Source organism: Mesoplodon bidens (assembly GCF_964165515.1).
Source record: "Mesoplodon bidens genome assembly, chromosome: 9".
Classification (NCBI taxonomy): Eukaryota; Metazoa; Chordata; class Mammalia; order Artiodactyla; family Ziphiidae; genus Mesoplodon; species Mesoplodon bidens.
In genome coordinates, this window is record NC_138166.1 from 66,189,681 (window position 1) to 66,208,441 (window position 18,761).

Genomic DNA, 18,761 nt, shown 5'->3' on the forward strand with positions numbered 1-18,761 from the left:
TAGTGGATAATAAAGGCACTGAGGAGGGAATACTCTAAGGAAGAAGTTTTGAGATTTCCAGACATAATTATCAGGCAATTCACAAATATATAGGTGGTTGAACACATTCTCAGACTGAAAGTAAATAATTTTCATTCCATACTTCAGCCCTAAATACTTTTTTAATGCAGATCTTTTTCTTACCAAGCCATTGAAGAAAATCAAAGACTTCTGACTTTGAACATCACATAGGCCACAAAAAAAAAAGTTTTTTTTTTTAAAGTAATACATAAAATTATGCCTAGCCTTGCTCCAGGAGAAGGGTAGCAATCCTGATGTGATCATTTTATGGTTACAAACATAAAATACTCTTTCTACCACAAAGCAAATAGAAAAGGGAAATAAATTTTTAAAGAACCTGCTCATAAGAAAATCAAAAAGGGGCTTCCCTGGTGGCGCTGTGGTTGAGAATCTGCCTGCCAATGCAGGGGACACAGGATCGAGCCCTGGTCTGGGAAGATCCCACATGAAGCGCAGCAACTAGGACCGTGAGCCACAACTACTGAGCCTGCGCGTCTGGAGCCTGTGCTCCGCAACAAGAGAGGCCGCGATAGTGAAAGGCCCGCGCACCGCGACGAAGAGTGGCCCCCGCTTGCCGCAACTAGAGAAAGCCCTCGCACAGAAACGAAGACCCAACACAGCCAAAATAATAATAATAATAATAATTAATTTTAAAAAAGAACATTAAAAAGAAAGCAAAAATAAATCACTTACTCAAAACATCTAGACACATAGTTACACAATCAGTCAGAGGACAGGGTTTAAGTATGCAGAGAAGAAGGAAGTGTTATATCATCTGTATCAACCCATCAGGAATTCTTACCAAGGCTTCATGATCTTCTGCAATTTCTGGTATCGTCTGCAAAATTCAAAAACAGTCATGTAAGGAGCATGTGTGAAAGCAATGAGTTTTACACAAATTACAGATCACAAAGAAAGCCCAGGATGAGATATAGGGCAGATTTAACAGTCATTAAGAGAACTTAATTCATTTCAAAACATTTCTCCAAGCAATAAATTGGTGTTTTTTAATGATACGAAACAATCAAAAGATGGGGATTAAACCACTGTAACCAACCTATTGCATTTACTTATGAGTAAAGGCAACAAGAACACTCCATTTGGCTCAGAATGGGTATATATTCAACAGGGGGAAATCCCTAGAAATAAGAGGGGCATATTTTCAATGAAAAAGAAGAGCCAAAAAACACTAGTCCAGTTGTTCTTAAGTACATGCTCAACAATGGAGAAATAGTTGATTATCTTTCTTTGGTAAAATGCCCACTAATTCTTCCTCTTTTCTTAAGAGAAAAAAAAAATGCTTCTTCTGAAGGAAGACACCGTGAGACATTGCAATAATTCCTGGACCACAGATGGAACCCTGGGATAGTAGTCTGCAAAAAAAGTGCACAATCAACAAAACATGTCTGTAAAAAAGGACAATTATGCTTCTTTAAAAACTAAAGATTAGGTCAAGAAGATTAGGAAACAAGTGTTTCTAACCTTATCAAACCACTTCCCATTCCTCAAGTCTGCCACATTTCTCTGGCATTAAGTGTGTTCTTCCCTCTGCTGGGGGAATACCCTTCCCCTCCCTGTCAGACTAGCTAAGTCCTACCCCAAATTCGTCTGATTCGAGGCTCCTCTGTGCAGCCTCCCTGACTTCTGATTTCCCTTCCTTGACCAGACTGAGGGTGGCGCCCATGTCCACAGTGCTGAGAATACATCAGCTGCATAACTTAGGACATCTCACTGCCCTTCCAGCTACCTGAAGGCAAAGGCTCGCTCTGTAACTCAACTACTATAAAGTCAGGCACATGCAGAGTAGGTACTCAATTCGGAAGAAGTTAAGTTTCACATTTTCCACCACATAAAATGTAACCACTTCAGAAACCTAACTGACCACGAGAAGATCAGATCTAGTATTTGATAAAACTGACGAGTTAGGGCTTCCCTGGTGGCGCAGTGGTTGAGAGTCCGCCTGCCAATGCAGGGAACACGGGTTCGTGCCCCAGTCTGGGAGGATCCCCTATGCCGCGGAGCGGCTGGGCCCGTGAGCCATGGCCGCTGAGCCTGCGCGTCCGGAGCCTGTGCTCCGCAACGGGAGAGGCCAGGGCGGTGAGAGGCCCGCGTACCGCAAAAAAAACCCCAAAAAACTGGGGAGTTAAAAATGTATATAAAGTGATCTTCCTCTTCCTGCTCCCTTCCCCCTCCTTAACCTGTCTTTCTTTAAAAAAAAAAAAAATATATATATATATATATATATATATATGTATATATATATATATAGAAAAAATGCACTACCTAAAAGTTGAGAATTATATTTTATTCGGTGGACTTTCTGAGGACTCAATCCCAGAGGCAGCCTCTCAGATAGTGCTGAGGGACGGCTCCGAAGAGGAAAGGGAGGAGCCGGGACACATAGGAGTTTTGCAATAAACCAGGGAGTCAGAACATCAAAGGATTATGGTTAACTAAAGAAAAACCAGACATCTTAAGTTAATGGATTTAGTGCTTTTCCATATATGAGAAGATGCAATAGTCTGGGCTCATTGAACTCATTCCTTTGACATGCACCTTAGCGATTTAGGGCCAGTATCCTGCTTTTCTACATCCTGAACCCCCTCAGGGTGGGGGGGGGCAGCTGCAGTGGCTGATGACTTGATGGCCACAGTGTCCTTTGTTTACTGATATGGCAGGCAGACATTTTTCATCCACATATATATTAGCTTCCTTTCCTTCTCCTTCAAATAGCCATTGGGCAGAGTGGAAGAAGTAGGTGGCCATAGGGAAGGAGGCCTGAGCAGAGTTTGGGCCCTTTTGCAAGAGCCAAACACTCTCCACTAAAAGGAACTGGGGCTCCTTGGAGAAATGACTCGGTCCAGGGCTGGAAAGATCTAGATAAGCCTGGAACATTTCGCTGAGCCAAAAAGTACAGAAATGCTCAAAGAATAATGGGAGACAAGGCAGGACACAGAATACAGCTTGATGAAGTTTCCAAAGCCATATCTGGGACAAATTGGACATCAAAATAAATAATAATAGTGATAAATTATAGGCCAATGAATAAAACGGAAAAAATGGCCTACACTGCTTTAAAGAGTGGTGTGTTAGTATTGTTGAAGCGCCAAATCTCTGGGAGAAAATATACAAACCTGATTTGTACCACTTTCCATTTCCCATGGTGTAACTACTCCAAAATTATTTCTTAATTATTTACAAAGGGGGGAAATTGCATTACAGGGAGATACCAGGAAGGCGCTATCTTAACAAGTGGTCAAAGTGAACATCAGTAATAAGACAAAGAGACATCATGTGCCATTAATAGGATGCAATGAAATAAACACAAGCATCTGTGATATTCTAGCCAAAGACATATGTTTTCGAAAAGAAGAAAACACTGGAGAAACCTGTAGAAAAAGGACTTCGTGTTTCAGTAGGAAACTATGCAGTGTCTATGGCTTACTCTTCTGGGTTATCAGATTCTAGCCCTGTTGTCTTTAAGTTGTAGGTAACTGATGCATATGTATATTTTGTCCTGCCTAGTGGTGATTTAATTAACTTCCTCCCTGCAGGTGAAAAACCAGTTTTGTCTCCATTTGCAATTCATTTCGACATTGCTCTGTTTCATATAAATTTGTGCCCTTTTGACTCTTCCTTTGAACCGGTGAAAACATCTGCTTGGTTCCCTCATATCAGATGAGTAAAATACATTCTTTTAACACATATTCAATTTTATATCTTTATGAAAGCCATGCTTTTATCTTTCCCTGATAATTACCTTTTAATTAATTACCTTTTAATAAACCCCAATTGGGGAATATTCTAAAAATGGCTCACCTATAATCTCAAAAAGTCAAAGCCATGAGAGAAAAGGAAAGACTAAGGACTAGCTCCAGATTGCATGAGATTATGTTAGGGAACCGTTGACTGAAGCCACCCGCCTTGGCCAGGCACAATGATAACCACTTGGATGAGTTGTCTGGCAATAAGAGGTCCTGATAAGAAACAAGGTGCTGCCACCAAAAACTAACCGGGAGAATTCGGGAGGGGCCGAAAGGAGGGAAGAGATGCCAGTCCATAGGTCCCATCAACCTCCCAGAATCTTTCTCACTGGAATCCATCTTGGCTGAGAGATGCACGTTGCCACCAGGAAGGACCCTGAGTCAGACCAAACATGAGCACAAGCAAGATGACTGGCCAGGGCTTCCCTGGTGGCGCAGTGGTTGAGAGTCCGCCTGCCGATGTAGGGGATGCGGGTTCGTGCCCCGGTCCGGGAGGATCCCACATGACGTGGAGTGGCTGGGCCCGTGAGCCATGGTCGCTGAGCCTGGGCGTCCGGAGCCTGTGCTCCACAGCGGGAGAGGCCACGGCAGTGAGAGGCCCGCGTACCGCAAAAAAAAAAAAAAAAAAAATGACTGGCCAGAGACCACTTGGAAACTAACCCCATTGCCATAAAACCTGAGACTGTGAGCCACGTGGAGGAACCGCTCTCCCAGTTTCCCTTACCCTGCTGCTCTCTGCCCGGACTCCCCTTTCCAATAAAGTCTTTTGCTTTGTCAGTACATGTTTCTCCTAGGACAATTCATTTCTGAGTATTAGACAAGAGCCCACTCTCAGGTCTTGGAAGGGGTCCCCCTTCCTGCAACAACTAGGAGAAGACAGGACAACTGGGTGCAAGGGGCTCTCTGGAGTTAGGTCTTTGTAAAGGACACAAACAGGACAACTGGTGAAACTTGATCTTGCAACTTTTCCATTAAGTCTGGAACTGTTAAATTAATTGAACAAGGATGCCTTTAGACCGAAGGGGCTCTAATGCTCTGGAGGCCTGTAAAAGCAATCTAAAACCCTAAACCTGCAAATGCCTCCAGGTTAGGAAATGGAAACCTAAGGACAAGCAATCACAAACAACCAACTAGACTTTAAACTACAGCCAATCCAACAACTCCCTTGCTTTGCTTCCGCTTCTTCTCTACAAGAGTCTCCCCTCTCCCCCACCAGCCCCGGTGGGTAGAGTGTTCCTAACCACTTCCAGTTTGGCACTGACCAATTCTACTGATTTTTGCTCAAATACACTGTAAAAATTTTTAATATGCCTCAGTTAATCTTTTAACAGAACTGCTACAAAATTAATGCTTGTGGGGTGTGTGTGTGTAATATATAAAGCCGTCACTGCAATTTTCCAAAATAACTTTCTCGCGTAGGGCCTGAGCATCCTTAGATTTATATATGTGTTCTACCCCCTGTAGCAGACCCTGGCCTTAGAAAGTTCTCCCTGGCCAGAGTGCAGAAAGAAATTCATTGCCTAAACAGTGTTTTTTACTTCTCCACCTCCTCACTTTGGCTTCAGAGTAAATGTAAGCAGAAGACGAACTTTTTGTTGTGATGTCTGTTTTCCTAACTGCATTTCTCTCTCTCTCTCTCTCTCTCAATATATACCCACTTTAAAAGAAACATATCTGGAGAACAAATGATTCTCGAAAGACTGATGTTTCACAGTGACCAGAAGCCCCTCACCTCAGCCCAAGCTATGGCACCTTTTCCCTAGCAGAAGATAATCTCTTCTTTAAACAGGCTGTGTGACCCCTTCTCATTTCCATTACCGGAGTGACAGACAAAGACACAGAAACAAAGCAAAAAGGGATGGCGAGGCGGAGTTCCAGCATAAGGGATTTTCTGCCACACAACCCCCGACAAAGCCCTAGACAGTTGGCCCCTTTGGCGTTTGTGATGCAAATTTCTGGCAGGGCCCCAGAAGGGCTGCTGCAGTTGGAACTCCCTGGGCAGCTCCAGGAAAGCAGACAGAGGGAGCTGGGAAGACACAGCAGGCTTCTCAGCTGGGGCCCACAGACCACACAGAGCAGGTTCTTTCCGACTCTGTCTGGGGAGCTACTTGCTCCTCCCCATGGCCTCTGTCCGAGGTGAAGTGCAAGACACACATGGTGTGACCTGTGCTTGGCGGCTGGCAAAGAGTCGCTGATGAATTTGGCCTGGCCTGGACCTTCCAGAACAACCAAGGCTTGTAAGAGACACTGAATTCTCAGAAGCGACAGCATGAGTTAGAGCCAACCATCCATGTCCGTGGAGGTTAATAAAGTTACTTTCAAAAAAGAAATTCATCTTTTGTATGAAGACAAAATTTCAAAAAATGTCACACAGTCGCAAACTGTCATATGCATGTTTGTATTTTCTATGCACACACATACACCCATGTGCCTAACCCAGTGTCAGGAATAGTCAGCACTTAAATAATATATACTTTGCTAAATGAATAAAGCCTACAAATCCATTCTCAAGTGTGGGTGCCAGGCAACATCAAAGCCAAGACATCATTTCAGGGTGCTTAATTCAGGTCATAACTCAATTTTCACATCTCCTGAGAAACAGTCACAGCTCTGATTCCAGCCAGGAGGAAACGATCTGAATAATCGAAGTTTAATATGAAACTGTTCGTGTGCTAACAATGACAATTTTTACAAACACAAACACACATAGCTATACATACACCCAAACATCCTCATCTGTGTCATCTATATGACAGAATGGGGAGGGGATTGATAGTTTATACAGCAAATGTGGTTTGTTTTTAAGACAATTACTTAAGGGCTTTACATATCTCTAAAACAACTATGGGACTATTTGCCCTGTTCCTAATACAGCCAATTTTGAAGAAATGACCAACCAAGCAAATAAAAACTACTTATAAATTCCCCAGATTAGTGAAAGCTCCTCAAATACCTCACTGCTATTTTTCTTAGGAAAGCTAGAATCCCTAAGGAAACGCCAGCCCAGTATTGCCCAGGGTGTTAGGAATGGACATACCCCCGACATGAATGGTAAAGTACAAATTAGGACACGTCAACAAGCTATGGGGATGTTCTTATTTTAACACAGCTTCAACATGTGTATATCCTCTGAATCAGGAATTTTATTCCAACAGAATAGATATTCACAGAGATTCTGCTGAAAGAAAAACCGATGAGAGAATGTTCATAATCTTGAAAAAACCTGAAAGCAGTGTAAATATCCAACAACAGGGGAATGGTTAACTCTACTCTGCATATCCTTCAAATTCTCCTATTACATTGCATATCAACTCTACCTCAACAGAGCTTTAAAAATGAATTAATAGGCAGATAACAAAAATGATGAGGGGAATAATACTTAATCACATGGGAATATTGTTTAGGTACAAAAAGCAGGCTACAGAGAGCATGAATAATGTAATTCTACTTTTGTAAAGCCAGTGTGTGTGTGTGTGTGTGTATCTAAAAGAATATGCAAAAACAATATACACCAAGATGTTAAAAATATTTGTCTCTGGAAAGGCAGATTACAAATGACTCTTATTCTCCTCCTTCTGCTTACTTACATTTATTTTTTAAACAATAAATATATTTTTTTTATTAAGGAGAGAAAGCTAATTAAAAAAAAAATGAGTTTTTCGTAAATACGTGAATTTAATTTCTTTCACTCTTAACTTTTCTGCCAGGGTGTTGCTACTGCTTACTCATATTCCAAGGGCATAATTTTCCTGTCATGTTGCCAAGTGGGAAACTATAAGGATCCTTTCATTCTTGGAAATGTTCCCCCTGTTCTTCTGATGGTTGAACAGTAGAAGGGCACAGGGTAAACTGTCCAATTGTCTATGTGCATAGCAGCATAGACAAAGAACACAGTGTTTTATTAAAACCCAAAGAAAAGCAGTGTTATTCACTACAATGGATTTAGAGTTGCAGGTACAATATTTTTTCTTTCAAATAAAAAAATATATATAATTTCTGAGAAATCTTTACAAAAAACCACTGCCCATTCCTTAATGGGCACCATTTCCTGGCTCAGTTTGGGGAAACAAGCTTCCCCACAAATTTATTTGCTTCTACATCAATGTTTCAAGCTGAAACTAGACATGGAATTTCAAAATTCCACAAGAATGGAAAAATTAAAATTCAAGTTTTGGACACTGTGTTCTGCCAAAGTGACACTTCCCCTTGCTCCTTTGTGGCTAATTTTTTCCCCATCGTCGCTCCTGGTACCAGCTGGAGAGAGACCTTTAAAAGCTCAGCCTTGGGCAATGGCAAACAGGCAAGTCTATCTTTGAATCTCATTACAGCTCAAAGTAAGCAGAAAAATTCCAGCTACATTTCTTCGGTGTTTCCTAAAAATTTCCACAGGTCCTGCTCAGGAAACCTCTGCCTTTCCCAGCTGGAAGTGTGCCCAGGAGTCATAAGTGAATGCCTTCCAAATTGTAGGGCCTATTTAATTTGTGCAGTTTATATTCCAGAGGTTTCCTGTTAATTAATTAAAGTCTTGTTTAAGTTTAATTGAGAAGCCGGGTTTCCTTATAAGAAAAGTGTCTTTCTCTTTTCTTTTTCATCTGAGCAAAAGATCTGAAAATAGCTGTGCATTAAATGAGCAGCTTCTTAGCATGAGTTGCAGGACCTTGCAGAAGGAAGGGAGGAGGTTGTACAGCTCCAGTGCCCTCTTTCCTCCATCCCTAAGTGTAGCATGCCCTATAACTTATATAAAATGGTGATGAGGGCACACACCAAGGTGATTCAGAGAGACATCATCCCTTCCCAGTAACATAGTGTTATGGGAAAGTGTAAGAGACAATGCAAACCAAGATCTGGTCTTGAGTTCTGCTCATCTGTCTGAAATCTGGCTGCATGTAACAAATTGGGATGGCTTACAGATTATAAATAATTAAAATATTAATGAGGATGATACACTATAGAAAAAAAAGAATTCAGTTACTGTGGTTCACATAAAGTAAATTCAGTATTAACATGTGAAACACAGAGAAATAATTCAGACCTCCTGTTCCCCAGTGATCAGTCTTTGGGTCACTCAGTAAGTCAAGATGAATTATAGAGTAAGGCAATAGCACAGATGAAAAGTCCTAATGTTGACAAGACAATACATAGTATCAGTTTTTACTCCTTCTCTTCTGGAGGACAAGGTGGGAGTGTCCCTTTGATGAGTCTTATCGGCTGAATCGTGTCCCCCCCCCCAAATTCATATGTCGAATCCCTGCCCCCAGTACCTCAGAATGGGACAGTATTTGGAGATAGAGTCTTTAAAGAGGTGATTAAGTTAAAATGAGGTCATTAGGGTGTGTCCTAATCCAATCTGACTGGTGTCCTTATAAGAGGAGGAAATTTAGACACACAAAGAGACACCAGGGATGCTTATGCTCAGAGGAAAGATGATGTGAGGACTTAGGAAGAAGGTGGACATTAGCAAATCAAGGAGAGAGCTGCAGAAGAAATCAAGCCTGCCAACACCTTGATCTTGGGCTTCCAGCCACCAGCACTGTGCGAATATAAATTTCTGTTCTTTAAGCCACCTGGTCTGTGCTATTTTGTTATGGAAGCACTAGCAAACAAATATAATGAGAAACTAAAAAAGTAAAGCCCCTAACATGCATTTTCCCTCATTGTTAAATATATAACTGCCAACCTCCAGAGGTACTGGAGCTCAGCTCCAGTCCTCTATTCAGGGCGCGTATCACATGGACTCTGGCTTTCAGCGTATGTACCATTGTAATTGTAATTATGATTGCAATTCTGATAAATTCGGAAGTATTAACACAATGTCATTCTGAATATTCCAGAGCTTAAGCCCCTGGATACTTAGGTATCTGTGGCAGAACCACCTAATATTAGCAGGTTCCATTATGACTGGCTCTGATGCAGTGTTTTTGATACATCAATGGCTGGGACTTAGATAAATCAATAAACATGAGGACAGTTTTACATTTTTATCTAACACCTTGTAAATGTGATGGAGGCAGAAACTCCCAGGGCTCACTGTCCCACCTGAAGCAGTGGTGGGCGTGAAGAGGGGCCCACCACATGTGGCAGTCGCATGAAGTTGTCCACAGTTACCAGGGAAGGTGGTTGTAATCACAACTCGCGATCCACTGCTCACTAGTAACAAGGAATGAGGGATCTGACACGCTCTACACTAGATATCAGCTGGAGCTTCCAACAAAGACAGAACCCTCTTTCTCCTTTTCCTTGGGCCAGTCTCTTGGATCCCTAAACTAATTTAACTTCCCTCAAGCTGTTTCAAGCTCCAACCCCAATTTTTCAGTAACCACTTTGGATTCTGATAACACCCAGAATTTGAGATTCTCTGCCCTACTCTAAGCTGATGTTTGCCAAAAATGTAATAAGCAGAGTTTTAGTCATCATTAAAAAAATAAATGATACCTGTCTACAATTGAGCCTTTCCAGATCACCCAGTCCTGCTTGTCAGTCCTCTTGGATTTGACTGCCCTGCCCCCATTCACTCCTAGATATTTTCTCTACTTCTTTGTGAAGGCCTCCAACTCCAAACTCTAGAGAACATTCTTATACAGGAGATATTCTTGCTGTTATAAAACATGCTCTCTTTGAATGAGGAAAAAAAAAGAATCTTCATTAGTGCCAACTACAGAGGCTAAATAATGCCAAGTGTAGGAGGAGACAGGAAGGAAGAAAGGAAGGAAGGAAGGGAGTGGGCCAAGATAGGTCTCTACCATGTACAGTCAGCAGGTCATTCTTTAAATCACGTACTGAAGAGAGATTTAACTGGTCCAGGTTTACACCCCAATTCTAAGTGCTATTTATTCTTTCCTAACAAATACCTATCTCAACTCTGCACATTATTTATTTAGCATATTACTATGTAGTTAGCTGACTCAGCATTCTCACATGCTCTAACTGGCATGCTCTAACAGTCTTTACCAGTTGCACCTGACTATATGGAAATGAGCAGTGTCCTGTGGACCCTACCCTGGTATTCTGTGGTCAAGGGAATTATCTGTCCACACATGTAAAAGCTAGACCCATCTGGCTCTGTAGCCAGAGAATCACACCAGAGATCAAACCCTACCCTGAGAAGGTGAGCTCCCCAATGCCCATTCCTTCCTTGCTCATGGTAGAACTCAAACTCCTTCAAGGCCCATTCACTGACACCTCCCCCCCCACCCCCCATAAGGTTCCATGAGATGTAACTGGTCCAACCTCTAGACTCCCAGCCCTCAGGAGGAATTGTACCTCAACTGAATTCTGCCTCCATAAATATTTAGATGGCAAGGTTCACATCATTCAAAATTTTCCCAACTTCCACTTTTTTGCACACAATGGGTACCCAATAAATGATTATTGTACTTAATGATAAATAATTAAGGACATGTATTTCATCAGTCAAGTGTTAATTTTTTAAAAAATTACTTCAGGGATGTTATTTTGACCTGGTTTAAGACTTTGAAACATGAGGAGGTATTCTAACTTTTTTAAAAAATGGAGTCAGGGAAGGAAAATTTTTTTTAGGGATAAGCAAAGGATGTGAGGAATTTATATTTTGAAGAATTATAATTTGTGTTGGAATCGCCCTTAGAGATAATTACTAATATTTTTCCTTGTAAATCTAAAATTTCAGAGATTGTCTTAGATAATGGCTAGTTGGTGGGTGGAGAACATAGTGATATTACATTACGAAACCACAGCCCACACATTATCTTAAACGCCATTTTTTTTTCCCTGAGCCTAGACAATTTCTGGCATTTAAAACTAGAAATTGCAAGTACAAGAAAAGTAACAAATACCCAAAACGTTACAAAGTACAGGACAGACTGGAAGTCTAGGTAAAAGATGCTTACTCAGTGCCGCTTTCCACCATCTGCGTGAGGAGAGAGATGCCATCCAGATTGATAAACTCCTGGGCAAACGTGACATCCCGGGAGAGGCTGGCCAAGTCCTTCAGGGCCTCCAGCTTGGCGTCCATACTCGACGACTGGATTCGTTCATGGAGCTGGTGGGCGTTTTGAGCCTCACCGGGGACAAAAACAAAGCACAGTGTTCACGGAGGAAACCACAACAGACAAATTATTAACATCTCATTGAGAAATGAAGATTCAAAGGCCAAAAGCACAAGACTAGATGAGTATTACAAACCAATGACTCCAACTTCAGGCAATGCCTGTCAATTTCACAGTGGGAATCAGTTGCCCTCTTTTGACAGGACCCATATTTCCATCTCAAGGAAAAGCAAAAGCCCAACAACAGTAAAACCCCAGAAATGGAGCGGGTATGGCAGTGCGGAGGGGAAAATGGGGAGAATGTTTACTTTTTAAGTAAAATTATTATCTATAAATGACAGAAAGCTATTTGCTTAATTAAGCAATTACACAAATTTATACAGCATGTTCACCCGTTCAGTCAATACTCTGAGTAATGACTGCCTACACACAATGTTCAAAAGCTTCATTAGACACCCAAATCATCTTTCGGGGTTATGGTAAGTCTTCCAGCACAACACAATGTGGCTTGTAAATTCCACTTTTCAACAACACGTGTTTCACGTGCATTAGCTATTTACTGAGTGAATTTAAAACAAAATAATTAGGCAACCAAATTAGCAGCTTTGTCTCCAATTAAAGTTCCCCTTTTTAAGGCATTTGCATGTTGCTTCTACATGCAGGACAGAAGTATACTGGAGGAGCTGAACTTCTAGATAATAATGTGTCTTCTGTATTTCTCATTCACCCAGTAAAGGTTTCCATATCTACCTTTCAGTTGGGACAGACAGTAGGAAAAATAAGATAATACATTTTTCTGCCTGTGTTTTTGCTTAATAGAAATAACTGAATATCTTTGTAGTTATTAACTCAAAACTGCAATGGTTGAAGCACTCTGCCATTCTCATATTCTCCTTTGAAACTTGTCATATTTCAGAGAAAGGGGAAGAAGGTATATTTGATCCCAACAGTGAGGCATCTTCTCCCAAACAGAAACTGATTAGAGATATCACAGGAGCCCCATGTGAACTATAACAAGGCTAAGATTGCAGAGCAGAAAAAATAGAATCCACACAGGAACTAAGAGCAAAGGGACTCCACCCCAAGTGCCCCCTTGCCCCCTGTCCAGCTCCCCTTCACTATCACCTGGAAGCAGCCCCACAGAACGAAGGGGATTCAGCAGGGAAACCAATGCAATCCTTCAGTGACCAAGACAGATGAAACCCATACTCCTACCACTTGGTCAGAGACATATACTATGGTCTCCCATGTAATTATAACCAAAACTTGACACTTTGCATCAGAAACTAGAGTAGAAGAAGGAAGCAAAGGAAGGTGCAGGAGAATAAGAACCTTTCCTACTCATTCACTGATACCCACATAGCTGACAAATGGCTCAAACCCTAAATTCCATTTTTTAGAAAGGGAGAATCACTTTATCTTTTTCCACTGTTCAAAGATGTACCATTCTCCAAAATTTTCAAATGGAGATACAGCATTAACAGTAACATACAATATTCAAACCAAGTGAGTCACTTTGAATTCCTTGAAAAATATTTTTTTCTCCCAGCAGCAAGTCTGCATTTACGATAGAGATTATGATAATAATGAGGACTCAAAAATGATTTCATTGTCATAATTAATAGTGTTTGGTGCTGTTAATACCACTAATAGAAACAGCTAACAGTTACTTAGTGATTTTCAGTTTTTGGCCGCACTGCGTGGCTTGCAGGATCTTAGTTCCCTGACCAGGGATCGAATCCAGGCCCTCGGCAGTGAAAGTGTGGAGTCCTAACCACTGGACTGCCAGGGAATTCCCACCTAGTGTTTTTTGTGAGCCACTATTCAAAATACCTTCCTGAAGGACTTCATTCAATTTATCAGGCAGGAGCTTTCATTATCTTCATTTTACAAAGGAAATGGAAGTGTAGAGAAGTTAAGTAACTTGCCCAGGGTCACACAGCTTGTCCATGCTGGAGCTAAGATAGAGCCTGGGCAGCTGGACTCGGGGAACAGGCTCTAAAGTAGTGCACTGTGTCGTGCATGAGAACCCCCTGGATGGCTTCTTAAAACATGGCTACCTAGGCTCCACCCAAAGTTTTTGTTTCTGTAGGGCTGAGGTGGAGTCCCCTAAAGTACATGTTTCTTTTTGTTTTTTGTTTTTTTGTGGTACGCGGGCCTCTCACTGTTGTGGCCTCTCCCGTTGTGGAGCACAGGCTCCGGACACGCAGGCTCAGCGGCCACGGCTCACGGGCCCAGCCGCTCCGCAGCATGTGGGATCTTCCCGGACCGGGGCACGAACCTGTGTCCCCTGCATCAGCAGGCGGACTCTCAACCACTGCGCCTCCAGGGAAGCCCCTAAAGTGCATGTTTAACAAGCTCCCAGGTGCTGCTGCTGCTGATGATCCTGGCATCACATGCTGAGAACCGCTGTTCTAAAACTCCCACGATACTGTGTCTCAAAGTGATGATGGAGGTGTGGCCCAGCCCCACAGGGCTCATGGGCTCTGCCTCTGTCTTCTAATCACCACCTCATCTTCTCCAGCTGGGGCCCCAGAAGCCCCTCGTGGCTTCCTGGAGCAAAAAGACAATCTACTCGCCCTTTTGAAAGGGTACATTTCTCAGCAGAAACATTTGCTAAGAAAATAGAAAGAATGAATCAATAATTATAAGATCTAGGTAGATGAGATTTATTATACCATTCTTTCTGCTTTTGTATGTGCTTGAAATGTTACCTACTTAGAAGTTCATGAATGAATTAATTGAAAATAGTAGAAGTGAAGAGAGACAACAACAGAAACCTGGAAAGGACAAGTGTCCTGAGCAGAAGAATTAAGACTCAACAGCCCCTCACAGATGTAGAGAACAGACCTGTGGTCGTCAAGAGGGAAGATGGCTGGGGGAGGCGTGGGTGGGGAGTTTGGGGTTAGCAGATGCAAACTAGTATACATAGAATGGATAAACCACATGGTCCCACTGTAGAGCACAGGGAACTATATTATATTCAATAGCCTGTGATAAATCAAAATGGAAAAGAATATAAAACAGAATTTATATATATGTATAACTGAATCACTTTAATACACAGCAGAAACTAACACAATGTTGTAAATCAACTGTACTCTAATAAAAAAAATTTTTTTAAAGACCAAGTAGTCACAAATCCTAGGACTGCTAATCGGTTGCTGCTGTGGAAATCAAAAATATTTTACCAGGACAGTCACACACCAGTACAACAAAGTGATACTCTGACTTGCTGGGGTCTCAGCCAAAGAGTTACTCCCAATAACAGTAATAAAGGCTCCAAATTGTGTCAGACTGCAACATCCAGTTCATAGATGCAATCACCTGAGAAGTTTCTATGGAACAGTCCACAACTCTCCTGCACTTGACCTAGTGCCTGAAAACAATATGTCCTGTTTTCTTGGAGGTGTTCTTATCCTTAAGGGCAGACCTTCTTCCTTCCCTGAGTGCCATCATCTAAGAAGTCAACTCTTCATAAAAATGTCAAGTTCCCAAGGCATCTGGTGTTGGGTAAGTTTTCCTTGTGGTTTCAGGACATAAGTAAACCACCGGAGGGGACACACCATTCATGAGGATGGGAGGGTTATGGCCAGCTTGGCGGGCTGTGGTGGAGAGCTCCCTGAACTACGAGTGAGAAGCCGGGCTACTTCCAGCCCTGTCACTGGTTAGCTCTGGTGCCTTGGAGAAAGTCTCTTAATCTCTGGGCCTCATTTTCCTCATCGGTACACTGAGGAACTGTGATGAGATCACGTTTAGGGTTCCCCCAACCCACAGAGTCATAGATTGTTCCTCAGGTGGGCAGGAACCCTTGTCATGAAGTCTGCCTAGAGAAAGTTTGCTCCATAGATGTTAATGCCCTATGTGAGCCCCAGTCAAAATATTATTATACATCAAGCTGCTGGGACATTTTTAATGCAATATTTTTCCAGGTGGAACCGGAACAGGTAGAGATATGTATTCTTTTTACCTTCTTTAATTTCTAAATAACGTGGATGTGAAACTTTTATTAGAAAAAATAATGTGAGAATACGTTTTATTATTAAGATACTGGGGTTGTGTAAGAAAAACTTACTTTTTTGGCATCAGTTATTTGCCAAAGATTACTCGGCACATAATTTCACTTGGCCTATATTCAGACAAGTCTTTACAGTTATCCATGAAGCTATGCCCCTTCAAAATCAAAGACAGAATCCTCACTCACTGATTCAACAAATACTCCTGGAAGCTTACTCTGAACCAGGCACTGTTCTATATATTTAGGATTCTGCAACAAACAGGAGGCAAGCTTCTTGCCCTCCTGGAGCTTACGTCCTCGAGGTGGGGGCAGACAATAAAACAAATTAACAGTAAGAAATTAAATATCGATGAGTTCATAGCAAAACATAAAAGGGGAATGAGATAGTGATGGGTGGCTTTTTAAGATGGAGTGGTTTTCAGGGACAAGCAGCCTAAGAAAGCAACATTGATGCAGAGATCTGATTGACAAGGAGTCAGGCACATCAGGCAAGGGCCGAGGAAGATATTCTGGGCAGCAGGAATGGTTAGTACAAAGGAGGAACAGGAGGAACAAGCCTGTCATGTCTGGAGGGACGGAAGGAGGACCAGTGTATCTGGGGTTGGAGAGCAAAGGAGAAAGTGGAAGGAGGTGAGGACAGGCAAGCAGACTGGGCCAGGCGGCCTCAGGAGATCATGAGCAGCAGAGCTGGAGGAATCCTGGGTGGTGATGAGCATCCCTGACTGAAAGGATGCATTTAAATATCTAGACAGATGTGTGGTACCTTTGGAGCTCTCAAAATAGCATTGTATTCAAACCCTGGAAGCCACCACAATGTTCAACAATAGGACAATGGTTAAATAACTCATGATACAGTCATAGGATGAAATATCACATGGAATTAAAAATGAAACTTTCAGAGAATATAGGATAGCATGGGCACATCTCCATGCTGCTACCAATACCTCTGTGCAGCACACCCTCCTCGCTCATCTGATCTTCCTACTGTCTCGGCAGCCTTCAGCACACCTAAGTGTTCCTTTCTTTCTCCTTGAGGCACTTTCTTCTGTTGGCTTCTTGGCCAGCTCCTCCTCCAAACCTGAGAGTGTGCCCAGGGCCCCGCCTTCCCTGTGGAGGACAACCTCACCCAGCGCATGGCCTTCCACGCCACGTACCTGTGATGACTGGCACACCTGTATTCTCCAGGCTGCCCGACACACATTCCTAACTGCCTGGTTGACATGCTGTGCTCATGGGCACATAACAGGCATCTCGAACTCTTCATTTTCCCCTTCCCAAACTTTCTATTCCAGTAAACAGCACTACTGTTTATTGTGCCCAAATACCGGGCCATCCTCGCAGCCTCTCTCAAGGGGCACCACATCCAAAGTATCAGGAAGTACTAGCGCTTGCCCTCTAACACTCCTTCAGACCCTCTGCGTCCTTACAACGCAGGCAGCCCACACCATCTTCATCTCCTGCCGGGACTGCTGCCCTGAGCTCCTAACCTGTCCCCCTGCCACCTACAACCTGTTCTTGGGCAGCAGCCAGAGTGATCTTGTCACTCCTCTGCCTAAAAGCCTCCACTGGCTTCTCTCTAAGTTAGGCTCATAGGGCAATGGAGAGAAATAGAACTTAAGACAGCTTACAATTCTTTTCAAGTCTCTCAGCTCCGTGGAGAGAAATTGGTTCCAAAAATTTTAATGGTCTCCCTGTTAAGAATCTATGATAACCTGAATCCACAGAGTGAATGTGATAACACTGCTTTTCTTTTAGCTAGGGTAACTGGCCCCCAAAATCAGTGTGACAAGCCCTCTGACCCAGATGCCTCTAATATCATTTCCCCAAAGGCAGGGTTATGCTTAGAGCTGACAAAGCAACAGCAGATACTTGATGAGCAGTTTTATTTAATATGTCCACACGGGCCAAATGAGGGATAAAAGGCAAGAAGAGTTCAGGTCATATATAAAATGGCTCTTAAAAATCTAATGGTTTGGGGCTTCCCTGGTGGCACAGTGGTTGAGAGTCCGCCTGCCGATGCAGGGGTCACGGGTTCGTGCCCCAGTTTGGGAAGATCCCACATGCCACGGAGCGGCTGGGCCCGTGAGCCATGGCCGCTGAGCCTGCGTGTCCGGAGGCTGTGCTCCGCAACGGGAGAGGCCACAACAGTGAGAGAGGCCCGCGTACCGCAAAAAAACAAAACAAACAAACAAAAACAAACAAACAAAAAAATCTAATGGTTTGGAATACTGGAATGGTTTTAGTATGGAATGTTATGATTCACCTCTTGTATACTGTAGTGACATTATGATATGTATTTGTGTGTGTATTTATTTAATTAAAAATAACACCAGCATATGGTATAGAAATATGTAAGTACTACCGGAAGTTATAAAACGATAAATAAAGTTAGCCTAATGTTAACAGTTTCTTGTGTCCCTTGAGAATCATTTTTATCCTTTTATCAACATACATACACCTCCTTTCCCTGTGCATAACGCTGTCACTCCATACACAATGTTCTGCAACCTGCTTTTGCACTCAATAATAAAATTTGTAGATGCCTCTGAGGCAGCACGACACATTCTTTTTTACAGCTACACAGTATTCTATCACATGGTTATTACCCAATGCATTTAACTAGTCCCAACTGATAGACAGTTAACAGGTTTCAGTTTTTGATTACTGAAAGCAATGATGCATACAGCCCTGTATGGGTGTGTATGGGGTGTGTGTGTGTGTGTGTGTGTGTGTGTGTGTGTGTGTCCTGCAGTGCTTTTGTGAGTCTATCTACTGGATAAATTCCCAGTAGTAAAATTGTTAGGACAAAGACATATGTATTTTTTTTTCTTTTTTTTTTTGGCCACGCAGCACGCGGGATCTTAGTTCCCTGACCAGGGATCGAACTGCGCCCCC

The 18,761-nt window shown here is 42.5% G+C and overlaps 1 protein-coding gene across 9 annotated transcripts in view; it reads right to left on the reverse strand.

Annotated features, from left to right (window-relative positions):
* ELMO1 (engulfment and cell motility 1) overlaps window positions 1–18,761 on the reverse strand; it is an 813,276-nt gene that overhangs the window by 390,190 nt on the left and 404,325 nt on the right. For all 9 annotated transcript variants that reach the window (XM_081244556.1, XM_081244561.1, XM_081244557.1 and 6 more), the window contains 2 exons: window positions 11,690–11,859; window positions 863–898 (listed from right to left, as the gene is read on the reverse strand). In XM_081244556.1, coding sequence (XP_081100682.1) covers window positions 863–898; window positions 11,690–11,859 — 206 coding nt within the window. The remainder of the gene's footprint in view (window positions 1–862; window positions 899–11,689; window positions 11,860–18,761) is intronic.